Below are 20,063 nucleotides of genomic sequence, written 5' to 3' on the forward strand. Positions count from 1 at the left end.
TTAGAGGAGATCGTGCTTTTGCTGTAGCAGCTCCCAAACTGTGGCACGATCTGCCTTTAGAGATCAGACAGGCCTCTCCTCTGCCTGTTTTTAAATCACTTCTGAAAACTCGTCTCTTCACCCTGGTCTCTGACACCTTGTGAGATGCTGTTTTTTAGTTTTTATGTATTTTTATTAGTTGATTCTATGTTGTTTTCTTTTAAAAATAGGGTTGTTTAAATTTCATGTATTATGTGTTTTGTTTTTTCTTCTTTGTTCTATTCTATTATTCTTAACTGATTTACTGTACAGCACTTTGATCCTGTGCTGGTTATTTTAAAGTGCTTATAAATAAAGTTGGATTGGATTGGACGCTTTGGAAAGCCACACATTTGTCTATATAAGTTCTAATAGCTGACAATACAGCTATAAGGCAGGATTAGATCATGGCACAGATCTGGGAAAGGGTAAAGAATGATTTTGGTATCACTGAAAGTCCTAATGAGTGGCCTCCATCATCTGTAAATGGAAGAAGGTTGGAACCACCAGGACTCTTCTTAGAGGGTTAAGGACCTTCTTACCCTGAGTGATCAGGGTAAGAAGGTCCTTATTCAGGGAGGTGATCAAGAACGCCATGGTCACTCTAACAAAGTCCCAGTGACTTTTCTGTTGAAAGAGGAAAATCTTCCAGAATGACAGCCATTCATGTAGCACTCCACCAACAAGGTGTGTGGCAGAGTAGCCAAACAAATGAATTAAAGTTGGCAATAACGGACTTACCAAAAACATTAGATGAATTAATGAATATGTGCATCAGGTTAGACGGCTACATGCAGGAAAGTCTGGGTGTTTTTGGGCAAAGTCTCCTCTCTGGGAGTGGAGAAGCATGAGAGCGCGCAGGCAAATGAGGAGGAGCCAGTGCAGCCTGGACGGGCCCGTCTCAGCCCGTCAGGTCAGGGAAGAAGATGTTGGGCTGGTGAGAGTTTTGACTTGGAATGCTACTATGCAAGTAACCCAAGCGGAAAGGGTTGCATGAATATGGTTTTGTTTTGTTTTTTATTATTATTTGACATAAATATCTTTCACTTCATCATTATGGGTGGCTGTAGCTCAGGTGGCAGAGCAGGTCAGCCACTTATCAGAAGGTCGGTGGTTCGATCCCAGGCTGCCTCCTGGCTGCATGCCAAATATCCTTGGGCAAGATACTAACCCCGTGTTTGCCTACTGGTGGTGGTCAGAGGGCACGGTGGCGCCAGTGTCCGGCAGCCTCGCCTCTGTCAGTGTGCCCCAGGGCAGCTGTGGCTACAATGTAGCTGCCATCGCCAATGGGTGAATGACTGAATGTAGTGTAAAGCGCTTTGGGGTCCAATGGGCTAGAAAAGCGCTATACAAATGCAGGCCATTTACCATTATGGGATATGTAGAACGACACCATATGCCTCCATCACCTGACATAGCCTACCGCCTAGCTTACCCCTAACCCTTGCTAGCAGGAGAGAAAATCTGCCACAATCATCTGTGCCCCGGCCTATGGAGCATCAGCACCTGGTTTGTAAGGTGCTGGAAAGTGGCCGAGGCTCCGAACAAGACAAATGGAAGTGTGACAAATCGGTACAAACCATATGAACTAGAGAAGGACGTTTTTTTCTTAGACTCCAGCCAAGGAAATCTGCCAGTAGCCCTTTGTTAAATCCAAGATGTGAAAAAGCGAGCTGCGCCCAACCTGTCCAGGAGCCCAACGGTGTTGAGGCAAGGGCTAAGCATCAAACTGTGACACCTCATTCACCTTGCTGTAGTTGACACAGAACCGTATAGACCCATCCCTCTTTACCACCAGAATTATGGGGCTACACCACGTGCTGTGCGACTCTTCTATTACGCGCATTTCAGCCAATTTTCTTTTTTAATCAGTCTTTTTATTGAAAGAAGTTTTTGTACAATCACAGACAAGAAATTATTAAGAAATTATACAAGCAGTAGAGCATACTTCTTATAAACTGAAACCCCACCCTCCCACTTGCCAGGGAAGAAAACAAACAAACAAGCAAACAAACAAACAAACAAACAAACAAACAAACAAACAAGAGAGAGAAGGTGTGACAAAAAAACAAAAAACTCATTTTACCAAGGTCGTTTTACCAACAATCAATTCCACGGACCAAACTGGCTTATCAAGATCAGATACTCTTTATTCAATATTAGACGCGTCTTAAGTATAATCCATGACCCCTTCAACTGATACACCTGAAGCCCTACTGTCACTTGATGCTGAGAAGGCCTTCGACCGGGTGGAGTGGGACTACCTTTTTCATACTTTGAGCAAATTTGGCTTTGGCTTTAACCCATATCATGGGTTAAAACTCTCTACAATGCACCAGTGGCAGCTGTGCGTACTAATAATACGATCTCTTCTTATTTTAAACTCCATAGGGGCACTAGGCAGGGCTGCCCCCTGTCTCCACTATTGTTTGTCATTGCTATAGAGCCCTTAGCCTCAGCCATACGACAAGATACCAGTATCACAGGAGTCATCAGAGGAGGCCAAGAATACAAAGTTTCACTTTACGCAGACGATCTATTGCTTTTCATAACTGACCCCACCCTCGCCTCAAAACTACTAAGCACGCTGCAAAGATTTGGTTCAATGTGGCTACAAAATAAATCCTCAGAAAAGTGAATTCATCCCAATCAATGGAGCTGCAAAAGATATCCCATCTAATCTAATACCATTCAAAATAAACAATAAAAAGTTTAAATGCCTCAGAATCTGGATCTCCGACTGTTACAAAGATCTTATAAAGTAAACTACCTGCCAATGTTGGAGAGTCTGAAAAGGGACATCCACTGCTGGAACTTGTTATCCCTCTCTCTCTGCGGGAGGATCAATATATTAAAATGAACCTGCTGCCAAGGCTCCTTTATCTATTCCAAAACCTCCCTATATACAGTATCTGACCAAACATTTCTTCAGCTCTCTAGACAAGCTAATATCATCATTCATTTGGAACAAGAAGAACCCACGCATCCTGCAAAGGCCACGCCCACAAGGTGGACTGGCTCTGCCTAACCTTCTGTTCTATTATTGGTCAGCCAATATCAGGGTGCTGCTCCACTGGATGCATGACACTGATCATCTAGTGGTTCCAAGCTGGCTTCTCCTGGAGAGCTCGTCCTGTGGACGGGTGTCTCTGCGAGCATTGTTATGTGCCGAGATCCCTTCAGCCAGGCCAGTCTCTCATTATACTTCTAAACTCATTTTGGCCAATTTTGTCTGAACAAAATCCTGTTACAACGTGGCAACATCCGCTCTCTGGACCTGTGTGACATGGTCAACACAATGGAGGGAGGCAGGAATGGTGGAATTTAACACCTCCAGCCCCAACTCATCTATTTCCTTCACCAGGCTCACCAGAAATGTGGTTTCAGCCTCTTTCCATGCTTTAAGGAGGTTGAGATGATATACTTGTGCGACTCCTACCCTGTCTGACCTGATCACTTCATAGTCAATATCCCCCACTTGCCACTTGTTGAGTAAATTGGAACTAGAAGAATGGAGAAACACAAGCACTCTATCTCCCAACGAAAATTGCCTGAGTGTAGCCCCTCTACTGAACAGGCGCTGTTGATGTTATTGGGCCTCGAGCAAATTCTCTTGCAATAACCTCCCCAAAATGTGCAGCTTTGCTCTAAGATCCAGGACGTACTGAATCTTTATTTTAACCGGACTGGGACCTTCCCCCCGTGGAGGCCTGGTGCACGTTCTGCACTTCAAACAACAGAGGGTATAACCCGCGATCCCAATTGTGTTTATCCTCCCACCCAGTAATTCATACAGCTCTTTCAGTGTGCGAGACATGATGTGCCCTGGTCAGTCAGTATCTATTTTCGGATGCTGACTCAGGAGATGACCCGAAACAGTGCCTGCTTTATCGCAGATATCACGTTGCATTATCCACAAGAGCTAATGTCTTGATGCTCAATCATCCAGGAAAGCAAATCTCCAAAAAGTTGATTCTGTTCATCTGGACGTAGCGTTTTGTGGGAGAAATATTTCGTCACTCATCCAAGTGACTTCTTCAGTCTCAGCTGACTGCAGGTTTCCCCAATCTTATAAACAAGAGCTAATACAAAGCGACCACGTTTAAATGGCCTGATGAAGTGAAGCAGAGGGCCGAGGCAGAGGCAGTGCACCACCTGCTGCTCCTGCATGGTCACCATGTCGACCATCATCTGAGCCAACCCCTGCGCTGGCTGAGGGTCTGCAGGTTGGTCCACTGTAGTACTTTGGCCAGCCTTTCTACCACATCACCTCAGCACACACACCAGATGAACGTGTTTTCTCTTTTGTACTTTTTCTTTTTCTTTTGTGACTGTACATTTAATTGGAGCTGTCCACTCTGCTCAGCTCTGGCCTACCCAGCACTTTCTCTGCCTTGGACCAATCCACCTCCTCCAGGCTCCAGCACCTACTAAAATAAACAAGTCTCTTGTGAACAAAATGGATGAGCTAAAACTACAGGTGGAAGACAGTCAAGTGCAGACCCTTTGTCCTGCACTGTGAGATAGCTATTCTAGCTATTCAAGGGCATGTTCATAGCTCCCCACATAGCAAGCAGGTCTGGCCCGGATCTGGTGTCAAGCCAGCAATGCTGGCTGACTTCCAGCATTGTAAGTGGTATGTCATCCAGATATGGGCCAGGCCTGGCATAGATGGCACTGTCTATGTGATGGCATGCCACATCTGGCTTAATTGGGGTTTGGTTTATGTGGCCCTGGCTCATAGAAAACAGGTCTGGCCCAGATCTGGCATCAAGCTGGCACTTCTGACTGACCGGTGTCATGTATGTCATGTATGTATGTCTGATTCCAATTCAATTTTATTTTCTCTTTAAAGGCAATCTGGTATCTTCATAGGAACGTGTCTCAGTGTTGTTAGACAACAATGGCACACAGCGCCATACAAACTACTGGGTACCATTTTCAGTTGCTGCAAAGAAATTTGAGAAAAATGGACCATCCTGCGTCTATTGTTTTCAATTTGAGTATCAGGGTGTCTGAATTTAATAATAATAATAATAATAATAATAATAATAATAATAACTTTATTTATAAAGCGCTTTCAAACAAAGTGCTGTACAACTAAAGAGATAAATAAAATAAAAGCGCTACATAGCAATACAGGTAAAAGACACAATACAAGTTAAAAACAATACAAATGTAAAAACTAAAAGCCACAGAATTAAGACATGTAGGATGAACAAATGTGTCTTCAGCTTAGCTGTAAAAACCTCCACAGAGCAGCCTGCCGAATACAGTGGGGCAAAAAAGTATTTAGTCAGCCACCGATTGTGCAAGTTCCCCCACTTAAAATGATGACAGAGGTCAGTAATTTGCACCAGAGGTACACTTCAACTGTGAGAGACAGAATGTGAAAAAAAAATCCATGAATCCACATGGTAGGATTTGTAAAGAATTTATTCGTAAATTAGGGTGGAAAATAAGTATTTGGTCACCTCAAACAAGGAAAATCTCTGGCTCTCACAGACCTGTAACGTCTTCTGTAAGAAGCTTTTCTGTCCCCCACTCGTTACCTGTATGAATGGCACCTGTTTGAACTCATCATCTGTATAAAAGACACCTGTCCACAGCCTCAAACAGTCAGACTCCAAACTCCGCCATGGCCGAGACCAAAGAGCTTTCGAAGGACACCAGGAAAAGTATTGTAGACCTGCACCAGACTGGGAAGAGTGAATCTACAATAGGCAAGCAGCTTGGTGTGAAAAAATCAACTGTGGGAGCAATCATCAGAAAATGGAAGACATGCAAGACCACTGATAATCTCCCTCGATCTGGGGCTCCACGCAAGATCTCATCCCGTGGGGTCAAAATGATCATGAGAACGGTGAGCAAAGATCCCAGAACCACACGGGGGGACCTGGTGAATGACCTGCAGAGAGCTGGGACCAAAGTAACAAAGGTCACCATCAGTAACACACTACAACGGCAGGGAATCAAATCCCGCAGTGCCAGACGTGTTCCGCTGCTGAAGCCAGTGCATGTCCAGGCCCGTCTGAAGTTTGCCAGAGAGCACATGGATGATACAGCAGAGGATTGGGAGAATGTCACGTGGTCAGATGAAACCAAAGTAGGACTTTTTGGTATAAACTCAACTCGTCGTGTTTGGAGGAAGAAGAATACTGAGTTGCATCCCAAGAACACCATACCTACTGTGAAGCATGGGGGTGGAAACATCATGCTATGGGGCTGTTTTTCTGCCAAGGGGACAGGACGACTGATCCGTGTTAAGGACAGAATGAATGGGGCCATGTATCGTGAGATTTTGAGCCAAAACCTCCTTCCATCAGTGAGAACTTTGAAGATGAAACGAGGCTGGGTCTTCCAACATGACAATGATCCAAAACACACCGCCCGGGCAACAAAGGAGTGGCTCCGTAAGAAGCATTTGAAAGTCCTGGAGTGGCCTAGCCAGTCTCCAGACCTCAACCCCATAGAAAATCTGTGGCGGGAGTCGAAAGTCCGTGTTGCTCGGCGACAGCCCCAAAACATCACTGCTCTCGAGAAGATCTGCATGGAGGAATGGGCCAAAATACCAGCTACTGTGTGTGCAAACCTGGTAAAGACCTATAGTAAACGTTTGACCTCTGTTATTGCCAACAAAGGTTATGTTACAAAGTATTGAGTTGTATTTTTGTTATTGACCAAATACTTATTTTCCACCCTGATTTACCAATAAATTCTTTACAAATCCTACCATGTGGATTCATGGATTTTTTTTTCACATTCTGTCTCTCACAGTTGAAGTGTACCTCTGGTGCAAATTACTGACCTCTGTCATCATTTTAGGTGGGGGAACTTGCACAATCGGTGGCTGACTAAATACTTTTTTGCCCCACTGTATCTTGAGGGAGGTTGTTCCACAGAAACGGGCACGAAAAGGAAAAGCTCTCCAACTGTCTTTTCTTACCCCTTGGTAAACTGATCATTTTTATTTCCATCAAACAGTGTGGCATCCTTTTGTTCCTAACACATACATATCAGTACATATATCCAGCATGATTTTTTCCCCATTCAAATCTGATGTGTTTGTATACTTTTATGCACTCTTTGTGTCAGTTTAGGGATAATACTTGGTGCTGTTTAGGAAAGGATCGTGATCGTGAATAGAATGATCTCGATGAACAAAGATAATCTCAATATAGGTCAAATGTGATATTTGTGGGTCCTGAACATGTGCCCTGTGGTGTTGCAGTAGCTCAGGAGGAAGAGTCATCTTCTATGTCATGTCATCTACTAATCAGAAGGTTGGTGGTTCCATGATCCCATACCTAATATCCCTGGACAAGACACTGACCCCAGTTAGTCAGACATAAATGCAGATTAAGGGTTAAAACTGTTGCGCTCGTGTTGTTTCCTGGAACAAGTTGCCCCTCCCTGAACCTAGTTTAACAGGAAGTTGTTTCCGCCCAGTTTTCAAGATATAATTGAATTCTATTCAATTATTTGTGCATCGGTGCCAAAGTCAAAGACAGAATAAATCATTTTAAGTTTTAACATTTTCATTGGATGAATTTTGGGTTTCCCCCCCACACTTTTAACTGTGTGAAAGACAAAGTGCTTAGTTAACTGGTTACCTGACTGTTATCTGCTTGATGGGAAGGTCCTCAGAGTCAAGAGCCTTTACTCTTACATAGTTATAGTTTTGTTTTGCTCTGCTCTCCCTCAGGATCTTCACATCCTGTCACTGCCTTACTCAAGTAAGCCCCCCTTTTAACATATTTCCTCCTATTTTCTCCCCCCTGCCTTTTTTTCCTGTCCTAGAGCCAAGAGAGCCAAAAAAGTGAGCACTTAAACATAAACATTTCCTTGTGCATCTGGAGCAGAAAAACATATGTTCAGCTTCACCAGGGTTCATGCTCATACGGTCACTGACCTGCACATGAACCTTTAGAGCAGTTCCCATAAATTCTGCAGTGTAGACCGACTTACTCTGACTTTCACATGTGCTTTCCATTTCCTCCCTACTGGAATAGGATATGGTCTTATCTTTGTGCGTGTGTATGAGTGTGCGATAGAGTTGATAAGAATGGTTACAGATAAAACAAAACAAAGAGTATTTTAGTAAAAACAACAACAAAAACATTCCTCTGAATGCTTCTGTTGAAAAACATCCAGATTGAATCCAACTTTAGTCAAATGTTTAGTAGTCCCACCTCGGAGCCACAGCAGTGCAGCTTACAGTGTTTACATCACAGCTTGTGTTGCAGTCCATCATCAGGAAGAAAACCAGAGAATCATATTTGGGAGCATTTTGACTTATTACTGCAATATTCCCGTTTTTCTTTGTTTTGGTTTGATGTCATAGTTTACCACAACTCTTTAAAGAAACTGAGTTATGAAAAGTTTAGGTTTAATTTTCATATTCATATTTAGGTTAAACTTTTTACTAAAAATTCAAATCCACTTTGATTTATTTATGCAAACAGTTTTTTGTTGTTTTTCTTAATAATTTATTTTATTTCATTTTCAGTATATAATGTTATCATAAAACTTTAAATATGAATAAAAGGAGGAAATAAAGATCATCATTCAGTTTGATTTATTTTTATTAAATACTAGCTCACCTTGTCGAAACCAAGTGCTATTCATTTTCTTCCAGAGATTTCCATATTAACACCAAACATTTCTCTTTGAACGTCACAATCAGTGAGTGTTTTCTGCTGTGGAAATTGTGTTTTTTAAAGATACCGTATAAGTTGGGCTGTTGTCATAACTCTATTTGTTCCTATTTGGGTTTATCATGTGTGATCTTTCAGAGTCTTATATAAACTTTACCTCTTGACTGTGTTGTTTATACTGACTACCCTGAATCCTGCCTGCAATGATTTTTGAATATCTGGATTTTGCTCTACCTCCAAGGTTTCTGCATTTGGGTTTTTGGGTCTAGTGATTATAATTATTTTTTAGTATTCAGTGACTATATCAAAGACATGCAAGCGGTAAAAAAATAAAATAAACAATGAAAGCAAATCCTTTAATTCATATAAAATCATAACTGAAAGTAGGTGAAACAAATCAGAAACTGTGCAGGCAAATAAATGTAACATTTTATAACCACACATATTCACAGTTCCATTTCGGTGGCTCTTGCTTGCAAACATTATCAGTAGAAAAGTCATGTTGAGGAATTATTTGACCAGCTGATGTAACTCGTAATACTGACATATAATGTCACATGGTAGCATATTTAACCATTAGTAAATCATGTTACCATGTAACAAAACAAAACTGTATAACTAACATTTGCCTTATTGCAATAATAGCTAGTTAGCCAGCAAGCTGTAATTTGTAGACCAGCTTAGAATAAGACATCTGGCATTGGGAGATTCATCGTGTTAGAGTCAACTTTGTTATTATACTCGTAATTAGATATAGAGTATAGACACTGGTCTTACTGTATAGGACACGTGATCTACTGTACATGCAAAGGCCTATTACAGCCTAACAGGATAGTCTCTTATGTTTCATCACCGTTTTGCATGATGCAAGCTGCAACCAAATGCAAGCTGCAATGAATGAAGGTTGTGCAAAACTCTTTTCAATACATTTGAAAAACATGACATGAACTGGGTGGTCAGGTCTAACTCCTGGTAGATGTGTAAAAAAAAGTGACTAAATGTGTCTTTAGAGAAAAATTATGAATATTATATAAAATGCTGCCTGGTGCACTTTTACCTTTAGAAGCAGCTTTCTTATACACTTTAATGGCCTTCATGATTATTACTTAAGGCCAAGCACGTGTGAGTTTGTCAGGCCTCAGAAGCTCCACAACATAATGCAAAAAAATTTAAATTAAATTAAAAAAATTAAAATAAATTAAATAAAAATCAGTTCCAGTCATTAAAATTCATGACTCCATCAAAGCCATGGTAGCTGAATGGCTCCAGGTTGGGGCTGCAGGTGTCACGAGTGAGGCAAGCCATCCTGTTGTGCTCACAGCTGTCCTCGCTGCCTGGCTCAAAGTACACCGAATCCGCAGAGTGGATGGATGGATCCTCATCAAAGTAGTTGTGGGGCCTCAGCAGGACCCCACCCCCATTGCCCACCGTTACGGTGTTGGGGATATCCTCGGCATGAGGGATGTGGAGGAATCCGGTGGTCACCCAGGCAACAAGGTCCTGCAGACAAATCACGATTAAGTAAATAATCGAGTGCCGTTATATTGTGTTGGTGTTTAGTTTATCAGACATACCTCGTCTTCTATGCTTTCATTGTCTTCAATGTACTTGCTGAAGTCAACAGCTGGAGTCCAGATGTTGTTCTGATTGTACAGATTGCTGCTGGTCTGCTCTACATCCTTATGCTTGGTAACAGCAACCTTATACCTGCAGGCAAACATGCGTGGACTCCATCTTAGAAAACCCCGATATTAGCTGCATGTTCAACGTGACATTATGTCATGTTTAGTGGCAAATCTGGACCCAAAATATGACTTGCAGGCAAAGTAACAAAAAACTATCTGGTGAAAATTCCAAACAGCAAAATAAGAAACTCCAGTGATCCACATGTGGCGATTAATACTCGGGAAAACAAACAGTATGAAAAACTGATGGCTCAAAATACACATGAGGTAATTAGGGAGAGTCCCCAGAGGAGCCAGCATGTGCCCAGCACAGCCCCAGCCAATGAAACAGATGGTATTAAACATGATTTGGCTGATGTTTCTTTGGGTAAGAGGGTCTAACAGAAGAGAGATGATACAGACACATGGCATCCTTACAAAACATGATGTCATGCAGTAGATATACTTACCCCAGAGTAGCAATAATATGCAATAGATGCGAGAATGTAGTGCTAACACTGAGCAAACAAAAAACCGCAGACTTGGATTCAAACGTGCAAAACAGAAAAACTCAAGTTCAAAGGCCAAAGCACTGGGTCATGACACATTAACTTGGGTATATATAAAAAAATAAAATCAATACTACACACCTGTCCAAGCCCACCTGTTCCATTACTCAAATGACCTGTTTCACTAGCTTTATTTCTTTAAGATAAAGTAGACATTTACAATGAGTCAAATTTAATGTGCGTGTTTCGATTTGCTGTTTTTTAATTATGCTATCATTCAGTCCTACCTGGCCCAGGACATCGCCTTCTCCTCTGTCTCGCTCTCTGGAAGGTGGTCCCCAGCAAAGCTATACACCTGCAGCCTGTATGAGCGCTGATGGCCCCACCTGTTGGTCTTGTTGCTGGCAATGTGCAGGTAGCGTGGTGTCTTGGTGTCATAACGCAAGGCAGCTTCCTGCAAAGGTGTCACGGTCATTAGTCTATTTTTAAGTGAAAGCAAGTGACTCCTGGTAATCTGCTGCATGATTAGTGGTTAAGTCTGGCGTCTTCTGACTGATCCAGTACAAAGATCTTAAAGCTTATGGTCACTTTTATTTATTGACCTGATTATGCTGGGCTTACACTGTGCGATTTTTTCAGTCGCGCGATTCAGCTCCTGCTCAAACTGTACGATTGACTCGCAGGGGTGAGAAGTTCATAGGTCACGATGCAGGGTCTCACACTATACGGCCCGATGCTCTGATGCGACCTGAGTCACACTGTGCGTCCATAAAATGAAGGTTATAACAGAAAATCTGTCGCTCGCTCTCTCTCTCTGTCTTTCACTCACACAGACACACCACCACCATCAACTTTGCTAAATTGCTAATGAAAAACATGATCAGGCAGCTGTGATTGAGCAGCGATGTAGATCCAACTATTTTCACGGTTGTTGTGGTCGTGATAATTTTGTGAGGCCACATCGAAAAGGCTCGGATGAGCTTTCCAAAGTTCTACAAGTTGTGCCTCCATCGCTTGTGTCCAGATCACACGCTGCACAGCCGTGCTGCTCCGTCTTTTTCGCTGACATTTGTGTTTGCGCGTGAGCAGTGTGACAAACTGTGGTGACACCCTCACGACGGTCGCGAGGACTTCAAACCGGTTTGAAATCCTCACGACCAAGCGATTGATGATCGGGAGCTGGTCGTGAGGTGTCAATCGCTTCTCGTTACCCCACGTATACTACACGATGCACGACGCACGATGAAGGCCAAAATCGGGCCGATCGCCAAAACGGTCGCACGACTCAAAAATTGGCTCAAAATGGGCCAAAAATCGCACAGTGTAAGCCCAGCATTACATGGTTTTCTAGAAAACCATAAAAAAGAGACTAAAGGAAACACTCTGCTCTAGCCTGGTTACTGACACTTGTGCTGATACCTACTGATACACCGGTTCCTTTAGAGAACTGGCCTGAAAAATGACACAACCTTACAGTATTAAACAAAGTCAGTGGAAATGAATGAATCCAGTTCCACAGTCTAAGACTTAAAGGCAACAGGCTTAAGCTGGTTAAGACTAAAGCTTCTTCACAAAGAAAGATGCCACCTAGCTCATGCACTTGGCAGAACTTAAAGGGTTGAAAAATATGGAGAAAACATGCTCATTGCCATAGTACATTCACATGAGAGTGCAGTCACAGCCCATTTCTATCCCTATATGTGCAAACCTTATCTATTTAAGTTAAACATTCACTACATTCTGACAAGTTTGCTCTGTATGCGTCTCATGTGGATGGCACAAAAGGAAGACGGTTCTGGATTCTGGATTTGAGTCTTCCTGAAACATTGTTGACTCTATGGTGGAGGCAGACGTGGGATATAGAGTGCTTAACAAGACTAAAGGCCCATTTTCAAATTTGTAATAAACATTAAAAAAAATAAAAAGGGATAAACATATATATTGTTTAAGGAACATGTTCAGAGGTTCAAGTCTGCTCATAATTATCATTATCGTTATTATTATTATCATTATTATTATTATCATTATCATTATTATTATCATTATTATTATCATTATTATTATTATTATCATTATTATTATTATCATTATTATCATTATTATTATTATTATTATTATTATTATCATTATTATTATTATTATTATCATTATTATTATCATTATTATTATTATTATCATTATTATTATTATTATTATTATTATTATTATTATTATTATTATCATTATTATTATTATTATCATTATTATTATTATTATTATTATTATTATTATTATTATTATCATTATTATTATTATTATTATTATTATCATTATTATTATTATTATCATTATTATTATCATTATTATTATTATTATCATTATTATTATTATTATTATCATTATTATTATTATTATCATTATCATTATTATTATTATTATTATTATTATTATTATTATCATTATTATTATTATCATTATTATTATTATCATTATTATCATTATTATTATTATCATTATTATTATTATCATTATTATTATTATTATTATTATTATTATTATTATCATTATTATTATTATTATCATTATTATTATCATTATTATTATTATTATTATTATTATTATTATTATCATTATTATTATTATTATTATTATTATCATTATTATTATTATTATCATTATTATTATTATTATTGTTATTATTATTATTATTATTATTATTATCATTATTATTATTATTATTATTATTATTATTATTATTATTATTATCATTATTATTATCATTATTATTATTATTATCATTATTATTATTATTATTATTATTATTATTATCATTATTATTATTATTATTATTATCATTATTATTATTATTATCATTATTATTATCATTATTATTATTATTATTATTATTATTATCATTATTATTATTATTATTATTATTATTATCATTATTATTATTATTATTGTTATTATTATTATTATTATTATTATCATTATTATTATTATTATTATTATTATTATTATTATCATTATTATTATCATTATTATTATTATTATCATTATTATTATTATTATTATTATTATTATTATTATCATTATTATCATTATTATTATTATTATTATTATTATTAGTGTCTGCTGTCTTTGTAACTGTCTGTCCAACCCTGAATGAGTCTCAATCACACCTGTGTATCCTTTTGTGTTCTTTCACCTTTCCGGATCAACCCTGCTCGTTTTACACTAAGAACTACTAAGTACCTTTTTTTCACCTGTTTATTTTGTGCATAAGTCTGGAATCAGGTTGTTCCAGTGGTCCCATCATTCATCCAGTGATTCTCCAGTGGAGACTCACTGGGGTTGGCTCAACTTCAACTTCACCGAGCAGAACAAGAGCTTGTGTTGTTAATAGCAGTATAACACAGAGTCTGTGCAGGTGATGGGAAACTGTAGCAGGATGATATTTAAGTGTGGTTACACGTCCACCATAACATTTTCTTTCATTACTGGTGTTGTCTTTCCCCCTCTTTTCTCTTTAAATGAGAAAACAAAACATTAAATCTTCTAGTTTTAAGAGCGTGGAAATGTATTTCATTTGTACTATAAAAGTGTGACATGGGTTTCTCTCAGTGTGCGGTCTACAAGCATGCTTTCATACTCAATATCCACTATTTCTGGCAATGCATCTTTGAGAACTGTTGGTAAGGAAGCTAGGCATCAGCATTTCATGCACTCTGAAAAAATGTCTTTGAATTCTAAGTGCTGTAGTCTAAAACCATATTTAGCCAATCAAATACAGTCCACCAACTGCCAATAAGGATGACCGTTTAATGTAAGAAGAATGGCGTTGGAAACCCAGAGGAAACCATGGAAAGGAAATGAGATTCTAACCCAGCACCTTGTTGCCAGCTGCATCACACTGCTGCTACATTTCCTGACCCGTGTGCGCTGCTGTTTCTATTCTCTGCAGGTTATGAAAAATGCAACTGAATAAAAATGAAGAAGACCTTTTCTGTTTTGAGCTGCTTCTCCACCAGCTTAGGGATCATGGCGTAATGATCAGGCATCCATGGCAGTGACACATTCATGTACTCCATATCTTTGGTCTGGAATACATTCTTCACACCTGCAGAGGAAATGTGGCAAAATGTTGTTTTCTTTTCTGCATTTCTATGCTTCAGTGAATGTGTGGAAGGTGGTCTTTATGTTATTTACACTCAGCGAGATGAGTGGCTGATGAATACATAGATGAGATTAAAAAGAATTACACAGGACTGGAACTGATTTCTTTAGGTAAGGATGCCTAGAAGCTTACATTGTGCATAAAAGCATCGTGGCTCCATAAGCAGCTGTAATGCTGAACATAAGCAGTAAAACACAAATTGCCTTTGGTTGCAGTAAGAAACACCAGAGGAGATCTGTTTTCACTGTGGACTCTGTGGGCAATGTGTAAGTGCTGTGGAATGTATAGTAGGATTTGTGTCTGTGTGTGTGTTCCTGCTTGGCACACTTGTGCAAACAGCTTATTGCCTGTATGGATTTATATTTACTTTTATCAAGTGTGACATATTTATTAGGAGGCTGTAAACTAAAGGCTATAATACTATACACTGCACTATATATGATTTGATTTGGTTTATTTGTTTTTCTAAAATACAGAAAATTCTAATACGAAGTTGCTGTTTTGTTTTTGTAATTTTGGGGAATCGTCCTCCACATCTGGAATGTGACATCAGCTAAACATATAACATATAGCTTTTATTAAAAAGGACTTGTACTATTATTTCTCATATTTAAAGGGCTAACATTTACTCTGACCAGCAGAGAAAGTAAAGAGGACCGTGTGGAGTGGAAAAGGGGGACTTATATCCAAATAATTTGGCCTTTGACAACAGACTTGTTTGCTTAATTTTGCAAAGCTTTACATTTACATCGGTTTTGTCAAAAAATAAATAAATAAATCACATTTAAATGTGTACGTCACTCACCAAGTACATCCAGGTCCACTTTAAAATTAATGAAGTGCGTGTGAATGTTGCCCAGGACATTTTCAGCCACCTGGTGTCCGTGTGTTTTACTCCCGGGAAGCAGGTAGGAAGAGGAGATGTAGCCGGTTGCGTGAACTTTGACCTCCACTGATCCGCTCTGGTAAAAGATGAAATCCCACATGTAGTCATAGTTCCCGATAGCCGTGATGGTCCTGAACACTAAAGCGCTGTTTGCCATTCCTCCAAAGTTGTTGTGGAAAAAGTCGGCGAAGTGCCTGCGCAGGGGCTGACCCATGTTGTGCTCAAAGATGCAGATAGAATTTCTAAACCTGACCGGGAGTGGGGCATCAATGTAGCGGTATGTGTCCACGTAGGTCGCCTGATAAGGACAATCTACTCCACGGACGAGCTCGTGGGCAAAGCGCCCAATGCCGATACTTGAATCTAGGAACTTGGTAATAATCATCCCTGGAGTCACTGAACCGTACACCGACATAGCCTCCTGTACGCTCAGTTCATACGCGATCCTTTCACCCTTGAAACGTACATCAAACACCTTCATGCCGGTGAGAGAGCTCAGTCCGAAAGCGAAGCTCCAGTCCAGGTACAGGACATGGTTGTTGCTGACGTTGTATCGCGCCCCCTCTGAGTAAAACTGCTGCGGGCCGATCTGCAGAGGCTTGCTCCTGGGCTTGAGAGAGCCATAGTCAGGCGACTCTTTATAAACGATTTTCTTAACTGACCCATTATCATATGCGCGTTGAAGTTCTTCTACAGAGTCAAAATATTTGCCGTTATAAAACAATTTCTCTATTCTCCACTGTGACATGTTTAGGCTTTCGTGGTTAAGCAGAATTTCGAAGCCCACCGGATGGATGTACATGCCACTCATATCCCTGAAGAAAGACACCCAGGTTTTTCTGTCCCCGGACCGAACTCCGCGAGGCATCTGCTCGAACGCGTTCAGCGTCTTTTTCTTGTCTACCCTAAAGCTTTCTCGAAGGAGTTTCTCTAACTTGGAGAAGATCTCGGTTTCAAAAAAACGAAAAACCAAGACGTACTCCCCAATGGTGACCGGACGCGCATTAATGGGGACATCCACCTGATACCTCTCTTTAGTCACATCTCTGTGGTATGTTGGGTTGTCGAGAGGTCCCACTACATATTCCTTGATATAGCCTTTTGCGCCGTGGAAAACCACTGCCGTCGCCTCTCTCACCGGTTTGGTGCCGTTCTCGTCCAGGTAAGCCAGCACCTCTGCTTTCTTTGGGAGCGACAGTTCTATTAAGAAGAGAAAGTTTTCAGATGGCTTTGTGATCTGGCTGGTGGATATAGCCAGGTCTTTTTGTTTGAGTAAATACTGCTGGACCTTCATATACTCCTCCCGGGTGAGGTCAGCGAACACAAGGGTGCGGTCGTCGTGTCTGCCTCGCAGCGGGTGGATGCGTTCACGGGAACATTTGGGTGCCCTGCTGGAGTGGATGCCGATGAGGACGATGTTCAGAATAAGGGAGAGAAGCCCTAAAAGGACCAGCGCCCATTTTGCCAAAGGGTTCATCTTTCCCTCTACCATCATGCGCGCTTGGAGCGAGAGCAGAGGAATGCGCTCTGGGTAGGAAGGACTGTTCACACAATCTAGAAGAGGAGAAACGACCCTCTTCAGTTTTCCCAGCCCCCTATGCACGGATCTGATTACCTCCAGCCCCTCTTTCCTTATTTCTTTGAGCTGCAATGAAACGGTTTCATCGACCTACTGTTCAAATCCTCCTACAAACAAGACTATTTTATGCACGATGTCTGAGTATTTAAAGATTTCACCATTTTACATAAAAAAAGGTTTTGTTTGCAGGTTTTGTTCTCAGTTTAATGATGAACATTGTACATAAGCTGCTAAATATGTAATTGCACACATTGAATGTGTAAGATATGAGCAATCATGTTTGCTACAGTAATGCTGTGTTTATAATTTTGTTTTGTTTTTTTAAGAAATATGCAAAATGTGTTTGTATTGGTATATTTTATGACAGTAAACATAAGAAGACCACTGCCCACTTTTTTTTAAACACATTTAAGTCAACAATCTAATTCAGCTGCCAAATAATAGAAACCAAATACTGAATTAGCTAAAACTTAAGTGAGATTAGCCAAACTCATTATTTTACTACCCCATAAAAAAGTACTGCATATTACTTAATGTGATTAGTGTAACATTTTTACATGTAGAACTATTGTGTTCACCCAAAAATGTTTAGAAGAAAACAGGAGTAATAAGTAAATCTATAGTTTCAATTATATCTGAATGAACTAAGCAGAAATACTACACCAACTCATCAAATGTAGCTAAAAATACTGTAAACCAGACGGAAAACCTGAAAACTGTTTTTTTAACCTAATTTAATACATTTAGCAATATTCAGTTTAAAAACTAAAACTCTCGATATAACAATATGTCACAGAACATGAAAACTTCTATTTAAAACATTCCTTCATTCTAGCATATATATTTGTGTGTGTATATATATATATATATATATATATATATATATATATTTACTATATGTATATATATATATATATATATATATATATATATATATATATATATATATATTTACTATATGTATATATAGTAAAAGCGCTATACAAATACAGGCCATTTACCATTAGAGTGTGATTAAAGTGGTGGGTGGGTTCTTTTACATTTTGAGAGAAACCAATTGAGTCTAATAACAGATTAAATGCCATGTTGAGGCTGTCATTTTTAGCATCTACATGGATGTTAAAATCACCCACAATTATTTTATCTGAGCTCAGAACTAAATCAGATATAAAGTCTGAGAAATCAGACAGAAACTCTGTGTAAGGCCCAGGTGGACGATAGATGATAACAAGTAAGACTGGTTTCTGAGTTTCACAGCTGGGGTGGACGAGGCTAAGCATCAGCCTTGTCCACCCCAGAGCTTCAAGAGCTTCAAATAGGCTATATTTATTATAAGTATCATTACTGCTAAAGGAGGCGAAGGAGTAAATAAACATTTGACACAATGAGCAAGATGCCATGCTGCTAGCGAGTCGGCTACGAGCTAAGCTAACGAAGCCCGATGATCCAGTGAGTGAGTACTGTGACTATAAGTAGTGAGTGAATAGTCAGTGAGTAGATGAGGCACACAACGATTATACTATGAAATAAGAAGTTATCTATAGGTTTTCAATTAATTAATTGCTATGCAGATAAGCTACACAAAAACACCACATAGTGTTGGAACAGGAACATGAAATTTTACTCTACAGCAAAGAGAATGAACACCTGTGGTAATCAACTCACCTGCTTCTTATCTGATGATCAGTCAGCTCCCTTCAAATACTGAGGGCATTTCTTTAATTGACGCTTTAGTGTTAAACCAGTCGCAGAGCCTGCCCTGTTTTCCTCAAGGAAGATTTGTGTGTGAGTTGAAAAGAGAAGTCTGTTTCGCAATCAAGTTTAAAGATGGAGTCGAATCTGGCAGAGCATCGGCTTGGATACTGTATGTAGAGACTGTGCATGTTTTCCCGTTTCTGTTTCTGTAAATATTTTTGTCATATCATTATAAATAGATTTACCAAACTGCATTCTGAGTCTGCGTTTGAGTTCTGCCTGCTCTTGGAGTATGACAAAAACCTGTTACCTTAATCATATGCCATCACTGCCTTTTATTTCACTATTAAAATTCAATAGACTAGGCAGGAATGTCTAACAAGTCCTTGTTGGTTGTGCAACTCCTCTTGGCAGAGCTCTGCCTTTTAAATTTATCTGTGACAGCAGCTGACCCGAGAACACCCTTCTCTTGTTGTCTGGGTGGCTATCATAAATATTTAAAAGTATGTTGACAGGACCAATAGAGCTGAACACAGAAATGTTTATAGGCTGCAAGATAATTAACTATAAAGTGCTTGCATATTTGACACATAGTAGTTATACAATGGCTCAGAGGCTTGGAACTTCAGCGTACTAATAAACATCCTAAACTAGTTTAGTGCTATCCAAAATGTTTTTCTCAGACTTGATATGAAGGTCACAGTCGTTATCACAAATGATTTTATTTGCACATTTTTATAACTCACATGTTAAGGCTAGGTGTACATATCCAAATACATGTAGTATTTCTGGCCATGAAAGAGAGGCGAAATCACATGACAAATGTGCCAGTTTCACTCAGATCAGAGTGCCAAAGCCTTTGACCACTGACTCCTCTAAATAACACCAGACCATGTTTG

At 39.5% G+C, this 20,063-nt stretch overlaps 1 protein-coding gene across 1 annotated transcript; it reads right to left on the minus strand.

Annotated features, from left to right (window-relative positions):
* Positions 1–9,017: 9,017 nt before the first annotated feature.
* aoc2 (amine oxidase copper containing 2) lies at positions 9,018–17,445 on the minus strand. The gene is made up of 5 exons (XM_085269909.1): positions 15,810–17,445; positions 14,829–14,947; positions 11,136–11,302; positions 10,250–10,382; positions 9,018–10,175 (listed from the first exon to the last, which is right to left on the minus strand). The coding sequence occupies exons 1-5, from the start codon at positions 17,383–17,385 to the stop codon at positions 9,885–9,887; spliced, it is 2,286 nt and encodes a 761-aa protein (XP_085126035.1). The 5' UTR covers positions 17,386–17,445; the 3' UTR covers positions 9,018–9,884.
* Positions 17,446–20,063: the final 2,618 nt, after the last annotated feature.

The sequence above is a fragment of the Mchenga conophoros genome, linkage group LG4 (genome assembly GCF_057382185.1).
Source record: "Mchenga conophoros isolate Kocher_MC1m ecotype Shallow Benthic linkage group LG4, M_conophoros_male_GT1.1, whole genome shotgun sequence".
In the NCBI taxonomy this organism is placed as follows: domain Eukaryota; kingdom Metazoa; phylum Chordata; class Actinopteri; order Cichliformes; family Cichlidae; genus Mchenga; species Mchenga conophoros.

Bases quoted from the DNA above. Each gene is read 5' to 3' on its own strand.
- aoc2 (XM_085269909.1), bottom strand. From the start codon at position 17,385: ATGATGGTAGAGGGAAAGATGAACCCTTTGGCAAAATGGGCGCTGGTC. The intron at 14,948-15,809 runs GTGAGTGACGTA...TTTCCTCTGCAG, and splicing joins AGTGGACCTGGATGTACTTG to GTGTGAAGAATGTATTCCAG. The intron at 10,383-11,135 runs GTAGGACTGAAT...GTTTGCCTGCAG, and splicing joins AAGGCGATGTCCTGGGCCAG to GTATAAGGTTGCTGTTACCA.